Here is a 24686-nt window from a genome sequence, read left to right as displayed (position 1 = left end):
CCAAATCCTCCTCGACAACCCCGTGCCAAGAAAAGACAACATGGAAGGCCACATCCCAAAATCACTAAAACCATGGCATGAGGCTGGGGAGCCAGCTACACACTGTGAGGGTGTCTCTGACTCTCTTATGGGCCATACAGCTGGTGCACCAAGGGATCCCCCAAACTGGTACGTGTATGCTGTAGGCAGCACAGCAAGGAAAGCCTCAACCACACCACCACTGGCCCCTCAGCATTACAAACTCCCAGAGTATGGCTGAGCCCTGGTACCTCGACTGCCCCCCAGAACCCTCAAACAGGGGGCAGCCATGTCAGACGGTCACTCCGGGGCAAAACTGACCCTCTGCTTTGTGCTCCATCCCCTCCATCTTATCCAGAGCCATTCCCAGCTCCTGCAGACGATCCCGCACCGAACCTACCCGCTAGCAGCCCCGCGGCAGCTCCCAGGAACGGGGATGCTCAAGGGCAGCGCGTCCGTCCTGCGGCGCTCCGCGGCGCCGGCGGGCAGACGGGACCCGCCGAGGGCGGGATGGTCCCGCACGGCCTCGGGGATGAGCACCCCGGCCCCAGCCCCGGCGCGGGGAGGCGGCTGCACCGGTAGGGAGCGGAGCATGGACCGGGACCGCGGCGCGGTGCGCGGGGATGCTCCGCCCCGCCCCGGCCGCACCCCGACTCGGAGCCCCGCTCTCGGCACTCCCGGGGTCAGACCCGGCGTGCGGAGGCACCAGAGCCTGGGGAGCCCCGCGGACGATAGGCCCGGCCGTATTGCAGGTGCGGGGCGCGGGCCGGGGCGGAGGATGGGAAGGCCCGTGGGAGCCGCCCCGATGCCCCGATGCCGCGGTGCCGGGCGCGGCCGCGCTGCCCCGACCCCCCTTTCACCTCCCCCCCCAGCGCGGCCGAGACAAAGCACCGCCAGCGGAGCAGCCCCGGGGCGCGGAGCTTTGTCTGCCGGGGCCGAGCTCCGGCCGCGCCCCCGCCCGCTGCGGTGCCCGGTCCCTGCCCCTGCCGTACCTGCTGGCGAGGCGCGGGGCGCGGCGCGGCCTCCCCGCCCGCAGCATCGTGCTGCCCGCGGCGCGGCGCGGCCCCGCCGGGCGGGCGAGAGGGGCGGGGGGCGGCGGGACCGCCCCGCTGCCCGCGCCTTAAAGCGACAGCGGCACAGGACCCCCTCCGCCGTCCACCGGCCCCTCCCCGTCCCCGCCGGGACGGGACTGGGGTCCCGGCTCCAAGCTTCGCCCGCCTCAGCTCCGCGACCGTGTCTCCGCATTCTGCCCCGCAGCCCACGGCCCCCACCCCTGTCCCTGATGTCCCCCCAGCGTCCCCCCAAATGCCCGCAGAACTCCCAAACCACGATTCACATCCCCAAACACAGCACCAGTGACGCCCGGTGCAGTCCACAATGTGATGCCAGAGGCCATTCCTCAGCACTGGGCCTGGACCCAGTGCCCCCCAAACCACCCTGTTCTCTGTCCCCAAAGGAACCACCTCCTCGATGTGGGTCCCACTGTGGGGTGCTGGGACAGCTGTTCCCTGCAACCTCGGCGCTCATCCCCAGAAAGGACATCAATGCCTGCCCCGCTCTGCCTTTCACTGACCAATACCCCAACTTTTGTCCCTTTTTTTTCTCTCTCTTCCATCACATCAATAGCCATGCTGCAGGGTAGGGTCCTCATTGGGATGGTAACACCAGGGACAATTTCGCCAGCCCGGCCATGTAGGGCAGAGAGGGTTAACTGCAGCCTTGGCAAGACCGACCAGACCCTGCAGGCTGGGAAATAAGTAATTCCTTCCTTGAAGCAGGAGACGCCTCTTGGCTTCTTCTCCACTGTCCTATCACTCACCACACAGGGCTTGTCCCAGCATGGCATGGCAGGACAGGGGTACCAGACCATCCCTGTCCCCACTGATCAGCTCGTGCCCACACCCACCAAGCCCCGGCAGGAGCTCATGGCCAGGGGCTGCTGGTGCAGCCAGCCCCGCGCTGCAGTTACGGCCCCACGGCCGCCTGCGCCAACGGGTGCGGCGGCACAGCCCGTCCAGCACCGCATCCCTCGGGTCCCTCCGGCCTGGCACGGTGCCGGATCCTGTCCCTTCCCTCCTCTTCTCCTGGCTGCCTGCCTCAGCCCCGCCACAGCCGGCTCAGGCAGTGCTCAGAGCAGCTTCTGCTGGGAGCAAATCTAGGCATCCTGGGTGGCAGGGGAGCCAGCCTGGCACAGCCCAGCACTGCAGCCCCTCAGAAAGGCAGCTTTGACCCTGCCAGAGCCACGGGCCTGGTGTGAGATGATGGCAGAGCCACAGCAGACCCTTGGGCACCAGCACAGGCACTGAGCCCTCTACAGAGGAGTACCCCAAGCACATTTTTCAGCAGAGGCTGCTGATGGAGTTGGACGGTTTTGAACTCTCCTTGCTTCACCTGTCTCACAACAGCACAGACACCTGCCCATGTAGCACCCAGACCCATGTCCCTGCCAGGCTGGTCCAGCCAGACCCCCACTGCCATCCTGAAGCCCACCCTAGATGGAAGCAAGTCCTGGTCTGCCCTGGCCCTTTCCTCCTGTGGCAGGGGAGGAAATGCAGGGTGTGCACTGAGGGGGTCCCACACCCCACATCAGCAGATCACTGGCATTGAGGGAGCTCTGTGGTACTGGTGCTCCCAGCCCCAGCTCATTCTGTGATATGAGATAGGAGCAGTGAGGAAGGCAGAGGCACAGCCGGGGCTCTTCACACCCTCCCCCTCTCCTCCACTTAATGGGGCAGAAAAAACAATTAGCTTCATAAATCCCATCGAGGGGGTTGGGAGCTCCCCATGGATGTGGGCAGGGCGGGGCTCTGCATCTCCCTCACATCCACATCAGAAACCAGAGTGTAACAACACTCCTTGACTTTCCTGATCCCCACAGCCCTGTACACCCCTCTGTGCTCTCCAGGATGCCCCCCAGACCACCAGGTACCCCCTCAGAGAACTCCAGCCCCTACAGAGAGTCAGTCTACCTTGACCCTAGGTGTCTCCTGCTTGGATTTTGGGTACTGTGATCTGGCACCTTTCTCTGAAGCTGCACTCAGAGGAACAGGAGTCTGCAGAGATCCGGCAGATGGGGAAACTGAGGTAGGGAAGGGGGATCTGACTTGCCTGAGTTTCCCCAACGGAAGAGGATCAACATCACATCCCACAGTTGATACAGGACCCCATTCTCCAGGCAGCACTGCCTCTGGTCTCTGGCCCCCCAGAACCCTGAGGGGTGCAGAGGACTCTGCCACAGGACCCTTGAGCGTGGTCCCTGCAAGGGGGAACCCGTGGCCCGGCTGTGCCTCCACCGCAGCCCTGCACCATCAACCGCAGTAACAGTGGGGGCTGATTTCCTCATGGCAGCGAGGCTGAGGCGATGGGGGGGTCAGCCAGCACTCACTGCCTGCTGCAGTGACATCAGCCATAGACCCCAGCCACACTCCTGGCTGAGAGCTCACCTCTGGTCACCCCATGCTCCCCCCAAGTGGTGGAAACCCTGGAGGAAATGTGTCCCGGTGTGGGGATCTCCGCTGGCAGTTTTGGTGACGTGTGGAGCCTCACCCGGCCGTGGCGGCACCCAGGGCTGCAGAGGCCACGTGCAGTGCTCAGAGAGTCCCAGGGCAGTGCTGGGGTGGGGAGCAGTGTGACTCAGCTCGGTTGTGAAATTCCTATTTTTCCTGTTGTCTGGACAAGCTGGTGACCTCGGACACCTCAGTCCACAGTGGCCAGGCTCCTCCACAGGCGGCAGGGCGGCACATGGTAAAGCCAGGTCTCGAGGTGCCCAGGTGACATGCAGAGAGGCAGGTGGGTTTGGGTCAGATTCTCCCCAGCAGCTTTCCCCAGAGCACATGGGTGTGTGAGGTCTAACCCTGCACTTGGCTCTGCCCTGTGTCCGTATCCAGCCTCATCAACAAGCTGCAGGGGCCAGCAGCTTCCTGCATCTTGGGCGTGCACTGATCCCTAGGTGCCCCGTACCCCCAAACCTCACAACCCCAGGATCCCCTTCCCAAAACATGCCTCATGCAGCCGCTGTCACATCCCCAGGGGCCAGGGATCAGCACTGGGTGCCTCAACCCAAACCCCAGAGGATGGAATTGCTAGAAAGCAGCACACAGGAAGGTGCTGATGCCCAGTGGGGTCCTGGGGCCCCTTTCCAGGAGCGTCCCCTGTACCCAGCTGGCGGGAGGAACTCGCCAAGCCCAGCACGTGGCGCAGCCCAGCAAATATTTATACAACATTGCTCCCTGGCCAGCCAGGGTCCCACACACACGCCAGGCCACATGCAGGGCCACAGCCATGCCCCACGGGATGTCCCTGATGAAGAATGACTTCATGGGCTCACTGGGACAGGACATGGGGTCATCCTGGACAAGCCAAAGTGGAGCAAGGGGCGTCTGAGGGAAGGGAGCAGGCTCCAGCGCCAGTCCTGCTAGGAGCAGGAGGAGGGCGGCTGCTCCCCTGCTGCTCCTGGGGAGCTGAGCCAAACATCTGCTCCCGCCTACGGGCTGTGCTGAGCCCAAGGAGCTGCGGGGAAGCCAGAGCCAGGCCAGCCAGAGCTCAGCGGGTGTCAGCTCCAGAGCATCCCTCCTGGGAGGATGCTGCTGGCAGCCCCCAGCCCTGCTGGAGGGGACCACAGGCTCTGCAGTGCTTGGCTGCCAGCAGCATCATCACAGTGACCTGAGACGGTGCCTGGGGTGTGCCATGGACTAGCAGCGTGCCCTGTGCTCCCAATTCCAAAAGCTGCTGCCTCAGCTCCATTTCATGCCCACAAACAGAGGCAGGGCAGTACCCAGCTCATGAGGGTGCAGATGCTGCCACTGCTGCGGTGGGATGCAATGCTGCCTCCCTTTCTACTTCCAACAAATAAGATGCAAAAGGACATGCTGAGATCACAGCAGTCCCAGGGTCACACAAACATTCCCCCAGTGCTCTGGAAGCCCCAAGGGACACGTAGAGCCCCAGGGACTGGCTCCAGAGCTACACCCCCACACCATAGCACTGCAGCACATACAGACCATCATCACTGCTCCTGCAGCCACCGCAGCAGAAGGTGCTGACTCAGCAGCCAGCCCCACTAGCTCCCTCTGCACCCCATGAGCTCCTGACTGCAGCAAAGCCTTGCAGCATCCCACTCACTCCCACCGTGACCCAACTGGCCCTAGGAAACACCCAGGGATGGTGCTGAGCCAGTACTCAGAACACACCACATCAAGTCAGGTTCTGGGCACACATGGCACACCAACACATGGCCACACTGTTGTGGCACTGCTCAGATATGCAGGACAGGGCCAGAACAAAACCAGGCCAAACTTGGTTTGCACATCCTGCTCCATGCTCCTCACCGCTGCCTGGTTCACGTGCAGGTCTGCACACAAAGGCACCCACGCTGTGGCTATGCAGACAGAAATGTCCCTGGGGAAGCTCCCAGTGGAGTGGCCTTGGGGGGGTGACCTCCCGTGGTCAGGAAACAACCCCAGCCTGGATGAATTGGAAAGTGTCACAGGTGGCACCACACCCTTCCTGGAACTGGCCTCAGGGCAGGGAACAGCAAGTGGCCACTGAATAGTGGCAGATGGGAACCGGAGTTGACCAAGGAAGGGAGTAAATATGTTTTAGTGTTGGAGAAACAGCCCAAGACTGGGTGCTATCTCTGTGCATGCCCTGCCTAGGCCCCAAGGACAGGCAGGACAGGGCAGGAGAGCAGCAGCATCCCTTCCATCCCTTCAGTCATCCCAGACATGCTGGTGGGTGCTCCCTGTGCCAGGTCCCTGCCCTGATGCAGTGCACAAGGAGGATATAGTGACATTGGGAACAAAAGGTATGTGCTGCTGAACAGGGGGCCAAAACAAGAACTTTCCAGACCCTGAAACCAGCAGCAGGTAGAGAGAAGTGGCAAGTGTCATGCCGATGGATGCAGGAACAGCTGGGAGAGGAGCCAGGATGCCAGTACCTTTGGCTAACACAGGAATGCTGCTGGGGTCTCGGTGTCCCCAGCCAATCCCTGCTCAGACCTGACCATCCCACTCCCTCTCTAAGCTGGGCCTCAAGTCCCCCACAGCCTCCTTGGCTGGGCTCACCCCAACCTCCACCCAGCTGAATCCGCCTCGATACCTTGCGGGCAGTCCCCTTGTCCCAGCCGTGTCTCACCTACCTCAGCCCTCGCTCCTTCCAGCCTGCTTCCCGGCCGAGCCACGGGCATGCCGGGGCACATCCCACAGCCCCATACGTCTCCAGCAGGGACAGGGACAGGGACAGGCACAGGGACAGGGATGTGTCACCGCGTCCTCTGAGCCGTCTCTGACCTACTGCCCTACAAGCCGGGGCGTGCGCCGGCGCGGTGCAGGGGACGCTGCCCCGCGGCCCGGGCTGGGGCTGCCGGCCCCATCTGCAGCACGCCGCTCCTGCCCGGTGCATTAGCAGCACCGGGAGATGGGGCCTGCGGCGGTGCTGCCTTTCTAGGTCAGAGCCAGCGAGGAGGCTGGGTGAGGGGCTGCGCTGGGTGAGGGGCTGCGCTGGGTGAGGGGCTGGGCTGGGTGAGGGGCTGCGCTGGGTGAGGGGCTGCAATGGGTGAGGGGCTGTGCTGGATGAGTGGGGTCTGCATGAGGGGCTGTGCTGGGTGAGGGGCTGCGATGGGTGAGGGGCTGTGCTGGGTGAGGGGCTGTGCTGGGTGACAGAAGGCTGGATGAGGGGCTGTGCTGGGTGAGGGGCTGTGCTGGATGAGGGGCTGCGATGGGTGAGGGGCTGTGCTGGGTGAGGGGCTGTGCTGGATGAGGGGCTGGGCTGGGTGAGGGGCTGTGCTGGGTGAGGGGCTGTGCTGGGTGAGGGGCTGTGCAGCGTGAGGGGCTGTGCTGGGTGACAGAAGGCTGGATGAGGGGCTGCGCTGGGTGAAGGGATGTGCTGGATGAGTGGGGTCTGCATGAGGGGCTGTGCTGGATGAGTGCTCCTGGCCAGCTCCTTCTCTTATCTGTCTCTCTGGAGGGAATGCTCCAGCTCTGCTTCCCAGGCTCTGCACCCAGAGTGTGCAGGCTCCTGGACATGGCACCTCAGTGTACCCCAGCACCCAGCCAAAGCCATGCTCTGGGACAGAGACCCTGCCGTGCTGCCCACTCTGGGAGACCCCCACAAGTCCTGCTGTGGGGCCATGGGGAATGAAGCTGTGAAGCTGTGTAGGTCACTACATGTCTCTGTGCCTGCCACGACCCCGGTGAAATGGCTGATCCCCAGGAGATGCCCCTGCAGATAAGGGGGTCCTCTGCTACCCTGGCTCACTCCTGTACCCCTTCTTGGGGAGGGTACCCAGTGCAGAGCACCCAGTCTGTCTCTGGCATGGCAGAGAACTCCAGGCACATCCAGGAGTCCCCAGACTCTGCACAGGAACAGGGACTGTGGCACCTGCCCATGGCCTGGCTCACCGCAGCACTGACAGCCTCACCCACCCCAGGGGATTGTGGTGCTGCCAGGGCCTCGCAGAGCCTCAGCCATGCAGGGATCCATTCCCAAAGCCTGTACCTTCCTGAAGCAGAAGTAAATCCTGCCCATAGCAGTGCAGGGCTGAGCTGTCCTGGGTCTCTGACCCTGCCCACACTCCCCCTGCTCTGTGATTGATGAATACAAAGTGTTGCTCCACTGCCTCTGAAGCCAAGGGCACCCCAAGGTTATCTGCCTGCATGAGCAGCACCAAGATGAGACAAGGAGGGAGATGGGGAGCAGTGTACCCTTCATCCCACAGCCAGCCCTGCTGCAGCCTCAGCCATCCAGGGCAGCCCAAACCTACCCCACTGCCTGTCACAGCTTGCAGTCCAGTGGCCAGTACCAGCAAGTGGTGACATGGGACCTCTGGCTGACAAGCAACAGGTTAAGATCTACAGGAGGGTCTGTGTTGAACCAGCACAAGGCTCCCTCATTCACAAGCAAAGGGCAGTCCCCAAGGTCACATGCCCATGGTGAGGATGGGTCTGACACCCACAGTGCCACAGACACTCTCAGCCCACAGCTGGAGCAAGGCAGGGGCAGAAGCCAGCAGATAGCGAATGGTGTGTCCCCTGCAACTGCAACAAACACCTACAGGCCATATCTAGGGGGCACTGGCCCCAGGATGGGTGTGAAGCCACAGGCTGTGCTCTATCCTGCACCAAACTGATGTGACTACAGCCACCCTAGGAGGGCCAAAGCAGCACTGTCAGGAGGCCAAATACCTCATTGGGCTCTGGGACAGCTCAAACGCCCAAGTTATTTATTTTCAGCTGTGCTGAAACAGGAAACCTCCAACATGTTCAAACCCTGGACCCTTGCCAGAGTCAGGGGCACCTCAACAGTGCAGCAGGAGCTGGACACATCTGGCAAGAAAACATGAGCCCTGGGAGTGCTGGGTTGTGCCCATCTGGCAGGAGATGCCCCTGGCCCCATGGGTGGAGGGATGGAGGCTGATGGGGGCCCCAGAAGGAGGGACTCTGCTCAGCAGCACACCCTCCTCCATGTAGAGTCATCCATCAGCTCAGTTCTCACTGGGGTGCTGAGATCTGACCCAGCCTGTCCCACCATGGACCACCAGGAGTCTCCCAGGACATCTCCACAGTGCCTGGGTACAGGAAGCCACACAGACTGACTGGTGTAAACTGAAGAGCACTTCTGAAAGCAGCAGGACTGTGGCTCAGGGCTTCTGCAGCTACAGACCATGCACTTTTCTCAGCTCCCTGCTCCAGGAACACCCAGATCAAGCTGGACACTTACCACTTGCTGAGAGAGCAGCTCATTCTGGCTCAGGAGCCCATCAGCCCCAAGAAGACCCAGCTGGCCCAGCACCGCCAGCATTGCTAGCAGGGAGGCATCTCCTGGGATCTGGGGACATGATCCAATCCTAACCAGAATGGCTGTAACCTACGTTCCACTCCATCCACCCCCCCTGTGCCAGGTGAACAGGAGCGGGTGAAACTCCTGGAGAGCCCCAGTCTGGGCACGAGTCCCCGCACGGGCACGTACCCCGTGGTGATGTCATCATCCTCCGTCAGCGTCTTGCCCATCAGATCACTGTCACTCATGTACCCTGACTTCAGCTCCATGTCGTCGCTGTCCAGTGCCTCGACCAGCTCCAGGCGGGAGATGTGGCTCAGCTTGCTGGGGCTGCGCATGGGCATGGTGTGCGAGTAGTGCGCTCGCTCCCCGTGCATGTACCAGCTCGGGGTGCCCTCGGAGCGGCACGTGCCCCCGACCGAGGGCGCGTCCCCGGCCTGCAGGCGTGGGCTGGACTGCCCGTAGCGCCAGGACAAAGGGGACGAGCGGTTGGAGAGGCTGGAGACACTCCGTGGGTTGGCTTCATCACTGTCATAGCAGGTCATCTCCAGGGAGCTGCAAGGACAGGCAGTCAGGGAGTTAGGGCAGGGCACAGGGGGCAGTGGAAATCTGTGCCTTGCCTGACCCCCTCGGAACTGGGTCTGCAAGTGCTCAGATACCACAATTTCCCATTTTGAGGCAGCCAGGTAGCGCCACAGGTTCCCAGGACTGTGGTTGCAGGGATGCTGTCTGTCCCCTCCGTCCCTGCCCGGTGCCACCCCAGCGTCCCACAGTCCAGGACCCGCTGGGACATGCACACTGTGGTGTTTAGTGATGCCCATGTCTCCCCAGGGACGGTGGGATAGGACATGGCATGTGATGGGGGCTCTGTGCTCAAGTCAATCTACAAAAACAACACTCTACCACAGCCCTGTCCACTCACCTCACAGCAGGGCTGGGGGTGCCACCAGGACTGGTGGCAAACACACCTGGGAAAGGGATCAGCACCATTCTGGAGACTGGCTTAAGCCCCCAAACCCAGCTGTGCTGAACTCATCTAATAGGGTACCTTTAGTGGAAAGCCTGAACGTGTCTGGGCTGCTTCTGCTCAGCCACTTCTCCCCCAGCACTTCAACATCTGCACCTCAAGATCACACCAGACCCAGGACAGGACAAGCTGGGGTGGTGGCACCAATCCCAGGGAATGTGACAGTGGGCCATGCCAGGGAGTGGAGGCTGTGAGTGAAAGGGTGCCGAGGGACAGACCTAGGACCAGTCCCTGCAGCAGCACCTCACACAGAACCCCCAACATCGGGACAGGAAAGATGACCCCACAAGAGGGCTACCCAGCCCCAGGGGCTGCTCACAAGCACAGTGCCCTGCAGCCAGCCCAGAGCCCACAACCACTTCAGAAATGGGGAGTTCCATCACTCTCTGTGCCTCATGGGGTGTATTTTGGGCAAACAGTGATTCTAAAACTAAATTTAGCCACGAGAAACTATTACTTCTTGGAGCAGCTCCTTGGGAACCCACAGTCCTCAAATTGGCTCCAAACACTACTATCAGTAAATTATTCCCTAGCTTGGATTAAAGGTTCCTGCAGGAGCACCCAAAGCCAAACCCAGGCTGCAGCATTGAATCTAAAACAGGGAACTACATTAAAAAAACGAGGAAGTTTGTTAAAGTGGAACTAAAAGGGGCAGCTAAAAGGGTTTTGTTTTTGTCGGCAGCACAAAGGCTGTTTGAGGATGTGCTCCCGGCAGCTCAGAGCAGATGCCAACCATGTCTCTGAGCAGGAGGAACAGAAGCTTCACCTCATATCCTGGGTTCAGTTCTGGGCCCCTCATTGAGGGGCTGGAGCGTGTCCAGAGAAGGACAACAGGGCTGGGGAAATGTCTGGAGCACCAGAAGCAGCTGAGGGAGCTGGGGGGCTCAGCCTGGAAAAAAGGAGGCTCAGCAGGGACTTTCTGGGTCTCCACAACTCTCTGACAGGAGGGGGGTGCTGGGGAGGAGTTGGGCTCTGCTCCCAGGGAACAGGAACAGGAAAAGAGGAAACGGCCTCAAGTTGTGCCAGAGGAGGTTTAGGTTGGATATTGGAGAAAATTTCTTTCCTGAAACGGTGGTCAGACACTGGCACAGGCTGCCCAGGGCAGTGGTGGAGGCATCATCCTTGGAAGTGTTTAAAAAAAGTTTGGATGTGGCTCCTGGGAACATGGTGCAGTGGTGAACATGGCAATGCTGGGGAAATGGTTGGACCCAATGATCTTAGAGACTTTCTCCAAATGTCCTCCAAGTGTCCACTGAGTCTTCTCAGTGACTCTGTGATTTCATGATTCTCTAAGCCCCAAGGACATTCATGCAGCTCTGCTGCCAGGAGTATGGTGACATCTTTCAGGAATAACACTGTGCTCTAACAAGGGAACAGCAAAGACTGAGCCCTCAGCCACTGGATGGAAGAACACAGTGAGAGTAACAAGAGAAATTTGAGGAATGAATAAAGCAGTTACAGGACACCAGCGATGCAGGCACATCCAGAGGACTTGCAGATGACATCTGCATTGGACAGCCTTGTAGGAAGTGTTCCCAAATGCAGAATGAGTGGGTACGTGTGTAATTACAACGTACCAGGGAAGAGCTGACACAGCTTTGGGAAAGGAAAATCTGGCTCACAGCCGCAGAGGAGCTCCTGGAGGGACGCAGGGAGCTGCTGAGGCTGCTGTGGGCTACTGGAATAAAAAAAGCTTCCAAATAAATGCAGCTGTCATGGGATAAGAGGGAAGATCTTCACATGTTTAAGTCCCGCTGAAAGGGACAGAGAGCGGGGGTAGGGATCCCTGGGCTATCCACAGCCCTTCTTCTCCATGGCAGGAATGTAGCTGAGGCATCCACCATGTGATATACTCACAGCTCATCAAGGAGAGGAAGTGATAGTGAAGAGTCAAATCCCACCAGCAATGCTAATTTAATCACCCTTAATGTCCTCGCCCTATTTTCCTAAGACCTGAGCTGAGAAGGATTTCTGAAGGAGCTGAGTGCTGAGGTGAGGAGGGGGGTGGAGTTTGACACTTTTCATTTGATGAAAGTAAAATGAACACAACGTAGCTCTGGCGTGGCATGAGCAGTGCTGGGCTCTGACCCAGCTCCTGCACGGAGCAAAGGGATGGCAGAGCTGTAATGGATCATTTCAGGAAATGGCCAGTTCAGAAAATATTGTTGTGGGCCCATGCAAATCCCACTGCCACAGCTCTCTGCTGCTCCTGGCTTGGAAAACATCCAGGAAGCACAGCAAGGGTGAGCTGGGTCTCCAAGGTCTAGAAATTTCAGGCGATGAAAAGGGAGATCAAAGGGCTGCTCCATCATGGACAAGGCTGCTTGAAGGCTCACACGGGAAGGGCTGTAATGGTGAATGGCGGGTGAAAGGTGGGGGGAAGCGGCTGCTTTTTGTCCCTTCCAAGACAAAAAACAGAATCGAAGGAGACCACGAGGTGGCAGCACACTCCAGGAGAAGGATGTTCCCGCATCCCCACTTTCCCAACCGGCTGACACCCACACAGCCTTGCAAACCCAGAGTGAAGCAGAAACCATGCAAGATCTCGAGTGAGCCAGGAGGACACAGGCAGTCCCAGACGTGTGTCACAGCCCCCTAAACACAGACACTGTGCCCTGGTTGTCCATGCAGTGCTCACCCTGTCCCCATCCCCATCATTCCCTCACTCCAGTCTGTGCAGGGCACCCCAGGGCACCCCCACCTCTGCTCCTGGGCTCTCGCTGAGAGTTCCTCCATCATCACCCTACAGAGAAAAACTAAGCCACAGATAGGGATGGAGCCTCTGGTGCAAACTGGGGTGGGTACAGGTGATATATTCACCTCTGGTGGTCCATTCAGGGTCACCTGACCACTGGGAACAGGCCTCACCCCCTCTCTGCTCTGTCAGCTCCCTTCACTGCCACCACTCCCCAGACTTTACTGTCCCAGAGCACTTTTGGGGACAGGACTCTGCTGCAGTGCCACACGACACCCCACAGATTTGGGGGCTCCTCTCCAAGCCTCCATGCACAAGGTCACAAAGCACCACTGATTCCCTCCCACCCACATGGCCCTCAGCAGGAGCAGAGCTGCTTCCCATCTGCCCCAGGAAGGACACTGACTTTGGGGAAGGGGTTGGGGGGGTGTCTGGTGCGGGGGCCTCACCTGTGAGACACCTGAGAGCCCCTTAGGCTGGACATGGTCTCCTCCAGGTTCTGACGCAGGTCCAGCACATTCTGCACTGTCCTCTTCCTCTGGGACTCGGGGTCTGTGGAGAGACAAGGTGATGGCTTTAAAGGGATGGATGGATGGATGGATGGATGGATGGATGGATGGATGGATGGATGGATGGAGCACCCCCCCTGCCCATGGACAGGACCAACAGCCCTGGCTCTGCCCATCAGGAAGGGACAGAGCAAGTTTGGCACCAGGCTGGAGCAGCACCACTCTAAAATGCCACTCCCAAGCATGCAGCGGGGATGGTGATATCTAGTCCAGAAAGGATGAGCTGGCAGATGTGTGGGGCCACAGGACCCACACAGGTGACAGGAGCAGCAGTCCTGGAAGAATGTCCCCAAACCTGCCCCTGCAGCCCCCAGGCCCCAGAGGTGCTCCAGCTTGGGAACATGAGTGCTGGAGCAGCATCACTTGGTGTGCAGGCAGTGGGACCGAGGGGATGTTGGGGGGTAGAGGACACTGAGCCCCACTCATGAAGGAGTGGCTGCTTCTGTGCAGGGCTGGAGCAGCTGGTGGGACTGAGCCCGCACAGGCACAGCCCAGAGCTGAGGATCCCCAAGCTTTGTCTGCCCTGGGACTTCTCCAGGTGTACAAACCCACGGCATGGGTGTGTACACACACACAGAGCCATGCACCCCCCAAAATGCACATGAGCACATGCATCTACCCACATCACAACCACTTGTGCACATGTGCAGATATACACAGGCACGTCCACAAACACGTACATACACCTGCACACACAGAGGTGTGCACACTGCACAGAGACACCTGCACAGATGTGTAAGAACACAGACACCTGCACAGAGGAGGGGATCACTCCTGGCACAGCCCCAGCAGTACTGTGGGCTCGGGGCCATGGCTCCAGCCCCAAGTCCCTGTCCTGTTCACGTGCACCCCAGGCACTAACAGCCATGCCACTGCAGGCTTTGATCCCTGATTTCAGGCCTTTCAGCTGCAGCCTGCCACAGATCTGCAATGACAGCAGGCGTCAGGGACATGGGATGTGGCTCCTCCTAATGTAACGTGGCAACCAGTGCTTCAGGATTTGCAACGGCACCGGTACCATGTGAACTGCAGAGACAGAGGGATGGGGGACACCCCAGTGCACAGACAGGGGGATGGGGGACACTGCCAGCACACACCCCAGTGCAGAGACAGAGGGATGGGGGACACTGCCAGCACACACCCCAGTGCGGGGACAGGGGATGGGGGACACTGCCAGCACACACCCCAATGTGGGGACAGGGGGATGGGGGACACTGCCAGCACACACCCCAGTGCACAGACAGGGGGATGGGGGACACTGCCAGCACACACCCCAGTGCACAGACAGGGGGATGGGGGACACTGCCAGCACACACCCCAGTGCACAGACAGAGGGATGGGGGACACTGCCAGCACACACCCCAGTGCAGGGACAGGGGGATGGGGGACACTGCCAGCACACACCCCAGTGCAGGGACAGGGGGATGGGGGACACTGCCAGCACACACCCCAGTGCACAGACAGAGGGATGGGGGACACTGCCAGCACACACCCCAGTGTGGGGACAGGGGATGGGGGACACTGCCAGCACACACCCCAATGTGGGGACAGGGGATGGGGGACACTGCCAGCACACACCTCAGTGTGGGGACAGGGGATGGGGGACACTGCCAGCACACACCCCAGTGTGGGGACAGGGGATGGGGGACACTGCCAGCACACACCCCAATGTGGGGACAGGGGGATGGAGGACACTGCCAGCACACACCCCAGCAGCTCCCCACCAAGGCACAGCCACATGCCAGTGCTTGAGCAGGGCTCCTTGTGTGTTCTTTGTCCCTGTCACACTCCGGCCAAGCCTCAGGCAGCACCCATGGGAGCTGCCCTGTCCCCAGGCTCCCCCTGCCCACCTGCCAGGGCAGGAGCACCTCAGGCCAGTGAAGCGGCCCTGATTTATGCATGGAGGGGGTGACGAGCAGGAACAGCCCAATGAGACAGGTTCAATGAAGCAGTTTAAAGTCAGTTGTAGATGAGGTAAAAGGGCTGGTGAGCCCACAGGCACCCAACGTGGCCAGCCACATCAGAGCATAAGGACACTCATCCCTGCATGTGTCCAATCACCCCAGTCCAGCTCCCAGAATCTGGCTCAGCAGGATACCAGTCATTATTAACTCATTATTAAGTCTCCATTGTAGAGATTGGAGGAGTTAATCAAAGGCACAGAAGCTCCAAGTGGTCCCCAGAGCCACAGGATGGGGATGCACAGGCAGTACAGGAGAGGGATGGAGCTGAGGTGGCTGAACACAGGGAACCAGGGTGCAGGAGAGGCTCGAGAGAGTCCTGACGGGTGGCACCCACTTGCTCTGCAGCCAGGGACAAGGGGACACCATGCCTATCTAGTGGGGCAAGAAAGGATCGTGTTGGCACCTCAAAGCTGCAAGGTCCTGCCCTCAAGTTGCCTGCAAAGATGGATTTTCAGGCTTGACACAGCAGGGCAAGAACCTGTGGTCAGGTCTCCAGCTTTCACACTGCAGTGTGTAGGGCAATGGGAGATTTGGGCTCCTTGAACCACAGGGAACAGCAATACAAAACCCACCAGTGTCCCCAGGCGGATCTCCATGCAGGAAAGGACTTGGCGCCTTCAGGTCCTTCACCCTGGCCCATTCAGTGGGTGCTGTCACCCACACTCAGCCCCTGCAGCCAGAGAAGGTGGCACGCACACCCCGGCAGTGCCACATCCCTGCGTGCTGGGCTGGGACAGAGTGGGACGGGATGAAGAGTCACTGCTGTCCCCTGGCGCCGGCAGTGGCTCCCACCCTGCCAGCTCGGCAGCGTGCTCCTCCCAGGCATGGCTCCCTCCCAAAGCCTCCCCCACGGCCACCCGCAGCCATTCCCCTGGGCACAGAGCCAGCGCCGGGCCTGGCGCTGCCTCCTCCCCGGGCGCCACTGCCAGCGGGGCTGCTCCAGCCATGCCAATCCCAGGAGCAGTGGGGCGAGCCTGCTCTGTGTCCCCAGCTGCCCTGACTGAGGGGCCGGCAAAGGGGCACCACCTCCCCTGCACTGCTCTGCTGCTGGGCCACCAATGGCAATAAGCAGCATCAGGGACAGGAGTTCCAGGACAATGACACCGACCCACATCCCCAGCTTCATCCATTGCCCCATTCGTCATCCATGCCTGGATGAGATCACCCCAGTTCTTGGGTGACAGTCCAGGTCACTCTAGACTCCAGGAAATGCAGCAGCTCTCACCCTGGAAAGGGCCAAACTGGGACTGGAAGAGCTGCTCACCCACCTCTGGCACACATCCTGCTGCTAGCACTGAAGTGCCACCATCTGCCCCCACAGGGCTGTCCTGGTGGTCACACTGGGACTCCCGCAGCCTGTTCCCCAGGGGCAGCAAGGGGCCAGGGGCTGGCTCGGAGCTCATCAAGTTGCCACATGCCAGAGCTGAATCGAAATCGGAGCCACTGGGAGAGGCTGAAGTGTGGGAACAGCAGGAGAGCGCTGGATTCCTCCCCACATCGATTTAGTAAGCTTGTGCAGCCAGATGTTTCCAGCTGCTGGAGCATGGAGCAGCAGAGAAGGCTCAGCCCATGCCGCGGCGGGGTCAGTCAGACACCCAGCCTAGGCCAGGCTGTTTCCCGGCAGCTATGGCTGGGATGTGTTCCGCAGCACTCCCCACTCCACTGGAGCTGCAGGCTCAGGGACTGATGTCTCCCTGCCCCAGCCCCAGGCTGGCCTGCAGCCCCTCAGCAGATCCCACTGCTCTCACAGGCTCTGGCCATCCTGCTGTTACAGAGGGAAGGGAGTGCTGCCTCTGGCCCTTTGCCCCCCGTTCTGACCATGCACAGGGCAGCCATGAGACACAGCCACTGTCCCCAGACCCTGCACTGGGAGGTCACCAGAGCCCATTGCTCAAATCACTTGTCCCTGTGACAGGCTGGCTCTCATTTGCCTATACCCTCTGCTGTGCTTGAGCAACTCTCACTCAGCTGAGAGCTCTCACTCAACACTCCTTTCTCAGCTGAGCCCTTCAACACCAGCAAATATGATATAGCTCCACTTGGCATTTGAGGAAACTGAGGGAGGAAGCCTCAGCCCAGCCCCAGCCATCCCCTGACCTGCAGCACTCCCTGGCATGGCTTCCAGCACTGACCACCACATTACACACACTCAGCAACCTGGCACTGTGAGTGCCTGGCCCCGACCCACGCAGCGCCCGTCGCCCCCATCTCCTGCCCGGCCAAGCTGGGGCAGCAGCAGGTACCATCACCAGAAGAAGGAGCATCTGCAAGGTGGGATACAGAGGCAGCCAAGGAGGAAGAAGAGGAGGAGGACAAAGGAGAGAGCTGTGCTGGAATGGCTGGCTCAGGGCACAGCACTATTTGCTGTGACTCTGACTGCCGAGCAGAACAGAACCATGGCTGGACAAGGCCAGGGAGCTCCAGGCTGTGCTCGTGTCCAGCTCTCCCTGCCACCTCCCAGAGCAAGCAGCAGCAGTTCCTTTGTCTGTGTGTCGGGGGGCAGCCCCGGCCCCGCAGCCGGGTGCTGCCGACGTGGCCAAGTACGTCAAGGAATGAGGAAATAATCAACTCCAAATGGCTCTGACAACTCATTTCAAAGAAGCATGTGGCCACCAGCTCCCGCTGGGGCGAGGCATGGCTGCATGCGTGGGACACGTGTGCCCCATGTGCCTTAGCACAGAAACTCACATGTGCGTGCGTGCGTGTGTGTGTGTGTGTGTGTGTGTGTGTGTCTGTTTGCATCATTCATGTGGAGGCCACAAGGCAGCAAAAGCCTGCAGAAAGATGCATGTCTGCAGGAGTATCACCTATGCCTGTGATCTTGCACATGTGCCCACATATGCAGGCAGTGGGACAGCAGGACATGATACCAACACTAGCACAAGGGTGCCAGGCTTGCATGGGTGCACTGTCTGCACTCAGCATGAGCATGGCACTCACACCTGTGTTTTCTTGTGTCCTGTGACCCAACTGGTCTCATTTCAAAGGATCCAACTGGGAAAGTACTCCTGTTGGCCCAGTAAAGATTTCAACAGCAAGCAGGAATTCACTGGGAAAGGCTGCCTGTTGTTCCTGAGTCATTCCGGTGGGCCCCTATTACACAGTAGCTGTAACGAATTTCCCCAGGCTGGAAAACATTTCTAACTGCTTGCTCAATTCCTTCCAGTGCATTGAAAAATCCACTAATAAACTCTGCAATAAAACCCATTCTAATGGGGCTGTGAGCGTCCTCCAGCCCCACTGCCCTCCCTGGCTCCATGAACCCTCGAGCAGACTCACACTGCTCCCTCCATCTGCCCCAGCCCCTGCTCCCAGGGGGAGGTTTATGAATGAATCAGCACAGGCACTGTTTTGTTGGTATTTTTCTTGAGAACCTTCCACTCTGACACTTGGAGAGCACCCAACGGGAAACCCAACAGCCTGAGCCCAGTGTGAGCCTCACTGAGCCCCATGGGTTCCTCACTCACACCCTGCATCCTGCAACTCTCACCAGCATCTGGGTGTGCCACCAGCAGTCTTCCTGAATGGAGTAAATGGCTTTATCTTGCATTATAACATCCAGTTCTGATTCCCACTCCTGGATGGCTGGGCAGGGGGATGGTCACAACCTGCATTCTTTCTCTTTGGGGCTTAACTGTCTTTTTTCCCCAGCAGCTCCCAAACAGGCAGAATGAGCAGTGGAGATGGCTAACAGTGCTCTGTGAAGTGACTGCCAAGTCTGCAGTGTCGGCCTCGTTTTCCAGCTCAAGCCCCATCCCTGTAATTCCTATGTGCTCTCACCAAGGATGTACCACTAGCCCCAAATCACCCCTCTCTTTCTGGAGAAGTCCCAGGGCACCCAAGCTGGGCAGAACGTGTCTTCCACACTTGCTCAGTGCCCTGGGAAAGCACCACACTCACCACACTCCTTCCTGCAAACCTGTTGCCCCGCCCAGAAGACAGCAGGTACATTAGCACTCCTGGTTTCATTACTTTCATTGGTGTGAGCAGACAGCTGGCTGCCAGCCCTGCATCCTCTGCAGCAGTGCCAGGAGAGGGTCCTGCTCCCTGATAGGGCAAGGACAGGGCCACAGGTAATGGGGTACCGGGGTACCTGGACAGCTGACTGGTGTTCTGCTGCCCCCAGGCAGATGGATGGGGAAAGCCTGGCCACCATTCCCTGAAAGACAGCAGCAGCCCCTCAGCTGGTGGAATTGGAGGTGCTATTCCTCATGGACATGGAAGCACAGCCTCCTGCCATTGGTGATGGATGTGCAGGGGAAGCTGCAGATACCTGAGGGCCCCACCTGTGACTCCACCAAGGCAGGCTGGCCTCTGCACATGGTGCTGCTCTGCACGTAGCCCTGCCAGGCTGCGGGAGGAGGTTGGACACGGCCCAGCACGTTCTGCACTTGCCCTTGGCTGAGGAAAGAGAGGCCAGCAGCAAGTCTTGGGGGAGACAATGGGGTTACAGCAGGCAGCACTGTGGGGGCAGCACGTGTCCTGCAGAGCCCAAATCCCCCAAAGGAGCACCAGCCCTTGTGGAGCCAGAGCCAGGGAGGTGACAGGGCTCTGGTTTGGCACAGCCACCCCACGTCTCACAGGTTGGTGACCCTTCTCCAAAATGACATGGCTCTGTGGGAGGCTCCAATGGTGGCTGCAGAGGGGGAGGAAGCCAATTCCCTACCTGCACTCACTGACTCTATCATTGCCCCCCAACACTGCAGTCATCATCTCAGCCATCATCATCACCACCACCATCCCCATCACTGCCAACATCCCCACCACTGCAGGCATCACCACCACCACCATCCTCATCACTACCACCATCCCCACCACTGCCACCGGTGCAGGAGGGGGCAGCCCCACACTGTGGGAGGGGGCCACCATCTCCCTGCTGGCAGGTGAGAGCAGACAATAAGCAGCTGTGCAGCAATGACAGGCTGGGACTTGAGCCGAATCAGCACTTTAGGGGCGATCGTGGCTGCTAAGCCTGCGAATCACTGCTCATAACAAGGGCAGGGCTGAGAGACCTGGAGCCTGGACCCCGTCTGGCTCCAGTGAGCCAAGCTTTTAAAAGGGATTCAGACTTTCTCAGGCTAGAGCAGCCATAAATCTACTTAATTGGGTCTCTCCCATACACAAGTTTCCAAGTGAATCCACTGGAGAGATCCAGACTGGGCCTCCAGCCCATTTGTGGGTTATTCTTTCAATGGATGCTGTGCTCGGCCCCAAACCACCCCACCTGCACATCCAAACCGCAGTTCCTTTTCCAGATCCAGAGCCTCTAGTTGCTCCATGTCCAGGCATTCCACCTCTGTGCTGCCCTCTGCTCCTCTGTGCTGATGAGCTGGAGGAGCCCAAAATCCCTTGTTTTGGGACAGACCCTGCTTCTGCACAAGGCACTACTCATCCTAGAGCCACACCTGCCTCCAAAACTGCTCCTGAAAGCATCAGAGGAGCCGGGAGCATCCCAACACCCCTGTCCCCAGCACCATGGGTCTCCAAAATAATCCATGCAAACACTTGTGCAGCTTGGGAAGGAGGGGGATGGTAGGTTAACAGACCAAATCCATGCTCCAAGGGATGCCCCGAGCCTCTGGCCACTGGCACACACAGTAGCAGTCACACACGGTGACACTAACTCCCTGCTGACAGCCCCAAGGCCTTGGGAACACAGAGACAGTGTCACCAGTGGTCACTGCACCTGGGATTTGTGCTAAGCTGACAGAGCAGGGTCAGACTGGTCAGGCAGCACTCCATGCCTCAGTTTGCCCTGGAGCAATTCTCCTCACGATTCTGCATTACCAAGGTGTGCTAGTGCCATGCTGACCCCCAACACAGCACAGCTGTGTCCAGCCTGGTTTCAGCACCCCAAACACAACACCTTTCCCACAGCCACCAGCAGATGGTCAGGGCAATGCAGCAGACCCTGGGCAAAAAAAGCCAAAAAAGAAGTGGGTAAAAAATTGAAAAAAGCCCTAATTCCCCAGGGTGAGGCAGAACAGCACAGCCAGGCCCCAGCAGAGGCCCCGGAGCAGCCGGCAGCAGCGGGTTCACACTCCCCACGCATCACCAGACACAGGTTGGACATTGTGGAAATTCAAAATTCCAGATGGCTCTTTTTGGGTGGGTTTTTTTTTTTTGCCTTGCCTCATTTCCAAGGCAACAAGACTCCCTGTCATCTGCCAGTTGCCATAGAGATTTCACCTGATTCTGCTTCAGCGGAAGAGAAAGCCGGGCTCCTCGCTGCTACTGAGGAGCCATGAGCCGCGACCGCCTTCAAACTTACTGGGAAGAGCAGAGATAAATGGGGCTTTATATGAGGAAGGCAATGGGCTGATTCAGAGGATCAAAGGAAGGAACTGCGGGTTTCTATAGCACAAATCAGCCCTTCACTTAACTGCTTTGGTGCCCTCCAGATGTGCCTTGCATCTGGGGATGTCGCCAGCTCTCGCTCCAAGCTTTGCCTGGTGGAGGAGGGGGGATGTGGGTGCACGGGGAATCCTGCACCCACTGCTTACAGCATATCAAGGATCAATCTGGGTTCCCTGCAGGGAAGGGAGGGCACACGGCCTGTGCAGGTGACAGCCATGTCCTAACCCCATAATGACCCTCCCTCACCGTGTACAGCCCTTCTCCAAAGGCCCTGTGACCCAAAGAGCCAAGGGGAAAATGGGGAAATGCAGGAGCAGCTAGGGAGGAGGAGATGCCCATGGGCTGTGCTCAGCATGGCTTGGCTGTCATGGACATGGGGTCAAGCACCACAGGCCCCCAGGGCAGGCACATGCAGGCAGACACAGAGTATGTCCCTCATCAGCACCTAAGCCATCCCAACACTGCCAGGGATCATCCATGGAGATGGTGTGGATGCGTCCACACCCCAAGCCCAGGTGCAGCACGTGACTCAGTCATTCCTCCCAGACCCACCCTCATGCCAGGCCCCTGTGACAGTAGCCCTTGGACTCTCAGTCAGATGCCCCAAATGAGTAGATCTGATGTCCCCCTGCCTGATGTCCCTGTTGTCGATGATAATGGATCCCTTGGGCACAGGAGAAGGTTCCAGGCACTGGCAGGGTGCTCATGGGTGGCAGTCACCCCTGTGCACAAGAGGCCAAGGTCCCCCCACTCATCCCGTCCTGCTGGGTGCCCAGATCTGGCTGAAAGGGCATTTATCAGGCCCCAGAGCCTCTGCCCTCCCCAGCCTGCATCCCTGCACCAGGGCCAGCAGAGAAGGGCCCGACTGGGCAGCTCTTAGCTCGAGTTGGCTCTGTTTTGTAGGAGAACAATCATTAGCAGAGCCAAATTTCCCATTCCCAGCCAGAATACGGCCATGCTTGGGGAAGCTTTATATTCACAGAGACAAACAACTCACATTTGCTTTTTAACTGTTGGAATTGCACCCACTGGGACAGAGCGAACAGGGAGCCTTTTGTCCCCCTTGCCTTGTGACTGAGAGCTTTGTGCAGAGCAATGCGTTGCAAACATAATTCTCCCCGGCCTCAGCTGGGCTCTGGTAGACACTTGGTCTGTCTGTCCATCACCAGATCAGCCAAAGAGTCCTCATGTGTCTCCAGCAGGAATGCAAAATGTCCTCCCCAGCTTCCCTGGCAGCCTGTGGAGCTGAAAGATCAGACACTCAACTGGACCCAAAATACAGCTGGTGATGGGGGCTCTTCATCTCCCAAGTACCTGGGGTGGGCAACCAGAGTGGCAGGCAGCTACAGGCAGCAGAGCTGCCCTCTGGGGCTACAGCTCGCCTGGATGCAGGAAAGAGCAGCTCCAAGCACGGAAAATCCCAGCATGGCACAGGCACAAAGAGCAGCTCATTGTGAACCTCCAGAGAAGGTGCCCCAGCCACTCCCCAGAGAGGGCATCTCTGGAAACCTCCAGCCCACTGCCGAGCTCCCGAATATCAGAGCTGGCACTCACTAAGCTGTGAGCACCAGCAGTCCTCAGAGCTCTCACCCTGGAGAGGGACAAGGGACTGTTCTCCTAGAGTGGGACATGTCCTTGAGGCACCAGCTGAACCCCCGCCTCAGCCCAGCAGCACCACTCAGGGATGAGCATCCTTCACTCCCGAAGAGGGAGATCCTGAAACAGCTGCTCCCCTCCAAACATTCAGCTTCAGGAAGCGGCTCAGCATTGCAAGCACATCCTGGGCTCTCTGCAAAGCCTGGGGGATGTGCACCATGAGGGTCCAGCTGACAGCAGGGCCAGACCCCAGGGCAGGTCATCAGCCCTTGCACGAGAGGGTCCCTCAATAGCCCCGTCGAGAAAAGAGACTGGGCAGGAGGCAGAGCACTCGGGGGGCAAACCCAGCTTAACGAGTTCCAGGCTCGTTAGTAGATCTATTGTTACCACATCCCGCGGGAGGAGGGAGATAACACAGGCTATTTTTGCTTCCATCTGGGGAATCGTTTTCCTCCAACATGTACTGCCACGATGCTAATTTTTAAGGCTGATGATTAATTGATGTCAGGCTCATTATGGGGCCAACGGATCTCTCTTCCCGGGGAGCGCCAAGGACAGAGGGAGACGTGTTTTGACAGATGTCGTTGGAGCTGCGTGTGAGTGACGTCCTAACAACAGAGGAGAATAGGAACCATTACCATGGAAAGCCCTGGAAATGGGAAAGGAAGTGCCTGCACGCGACCCCAGCACCCCTCCTCGAACAGCCCCTAATCAGCCCTTCACGCTCTGCCCCGTGGTTACCAGGGCTTTGCTCCGGAGATAAACGGGCTTTGTGCACACCCAGGGAGAATTGAATCTCCTGCCTGCGGCGAGGAGGGCTCGGCCTTTCTTCTCCCCCTCCCCAGCCTCGCAGGAGGGCCAGGTGCCAAATTCACTCTGGCACCAGAAGCAGCAGCCTGCAGGGAGCCGGAAACAAGTCTGCTACACATATGATCACCAGGATCCCGCAAGGCTCGGGCTCTCCCTGCACCTGCAGTCCCCCGGCAGCGGGGTGGGTGAGCACTGCTGGGGTGCCCAGGGCTGCTGGTTGTACCAGGCACTGGGCAAGGTTCACCCTGAAAATCGTGGCAGCATCTGCAATAGCAGCCCAGGCAGGGCTGCAGACCAACGTGCATATTACAGATTTTGGGGTCCTTTCAGTCTGCAGCATCAGCTGCCCAGGGGATGTTCACCCCAAAGCAAACCCCCCATATCCTCCCAAAGATGGAGCTGTGCATGGTGAGTGGCAGAAGGATTGCTTGAAGAGAGTGCCACGGCTCTTACAGCAACACAATGACCTCTGCACTCCCCAGGTCTCCCATATCCCCATGCCCAGAAGCGGAAGGAGGCATCCTGCTAACTCAGTGGGGAGCATGGGCTGATCCTGATCAGAGCAGATGATCTCCCCTGCCCGCTATGCCAGCTCCCCAGAGCCACCCTCACTGCAGTCAGGGGGCACAGAGCATCATGCCCTGCCACAGACCTCAGCTTGCTCCCCTCCCCACCAACATTGCCATTACCTTTGCTGGCCTTGTTACTGCTCCTCCAAATTCCCTGGGAAAGGTACCTAACCCACTGGGGCCAGGAGCAGCACCAGCCCCACATCTCTCCCAATCCTGGGGCTCCACACCCAGCACCCAGGACACCATCCTGCTGCCCCACAACAGTGCCTCACATCGCTGTGCCAGGGACATGCTGGGTGTGTG

General features: G+C 59.1%; 1 protein-coding gene across 1 annotated transcript in view; it reads right to left on the bottom strand.

Annotated features, from left to right (window-relative positions):
* The window catches only part of NAV1 (neuron navigator 1), a 60463-nt gene that overhangs the window by 17187 nt on the left and 18590 nt on the right, over positions 1 to 24686 (bottom strand). Inside the window, 2 exon segments of the mRNA XM_084220728.1 lie at positions 8983 to 9348; positions 12965 to 13067. Of these exon segments, the coding sequence (XP_084076854.1) occupies positions 8983 to 9348; positions 12965 to 13067 (469 nt within the window).

Source organism: Fringilla coelebs (genome assembly GCF_963513975.1).
Source record: "Fringilla coelebs genome assembly, chromosome: 23".
NCBI classification, from domain to species: domain Eukaryota; kingdom Metazoa; phylum Chordata; class Aves; order Passeriformes; family Fringillidae; genus Fringilla; species Fringilla coelebs.
Note: the sequence above shows the minus strand (reverse complement) of the source record. Positions and strands in the feature narration are given on the sequence as shown.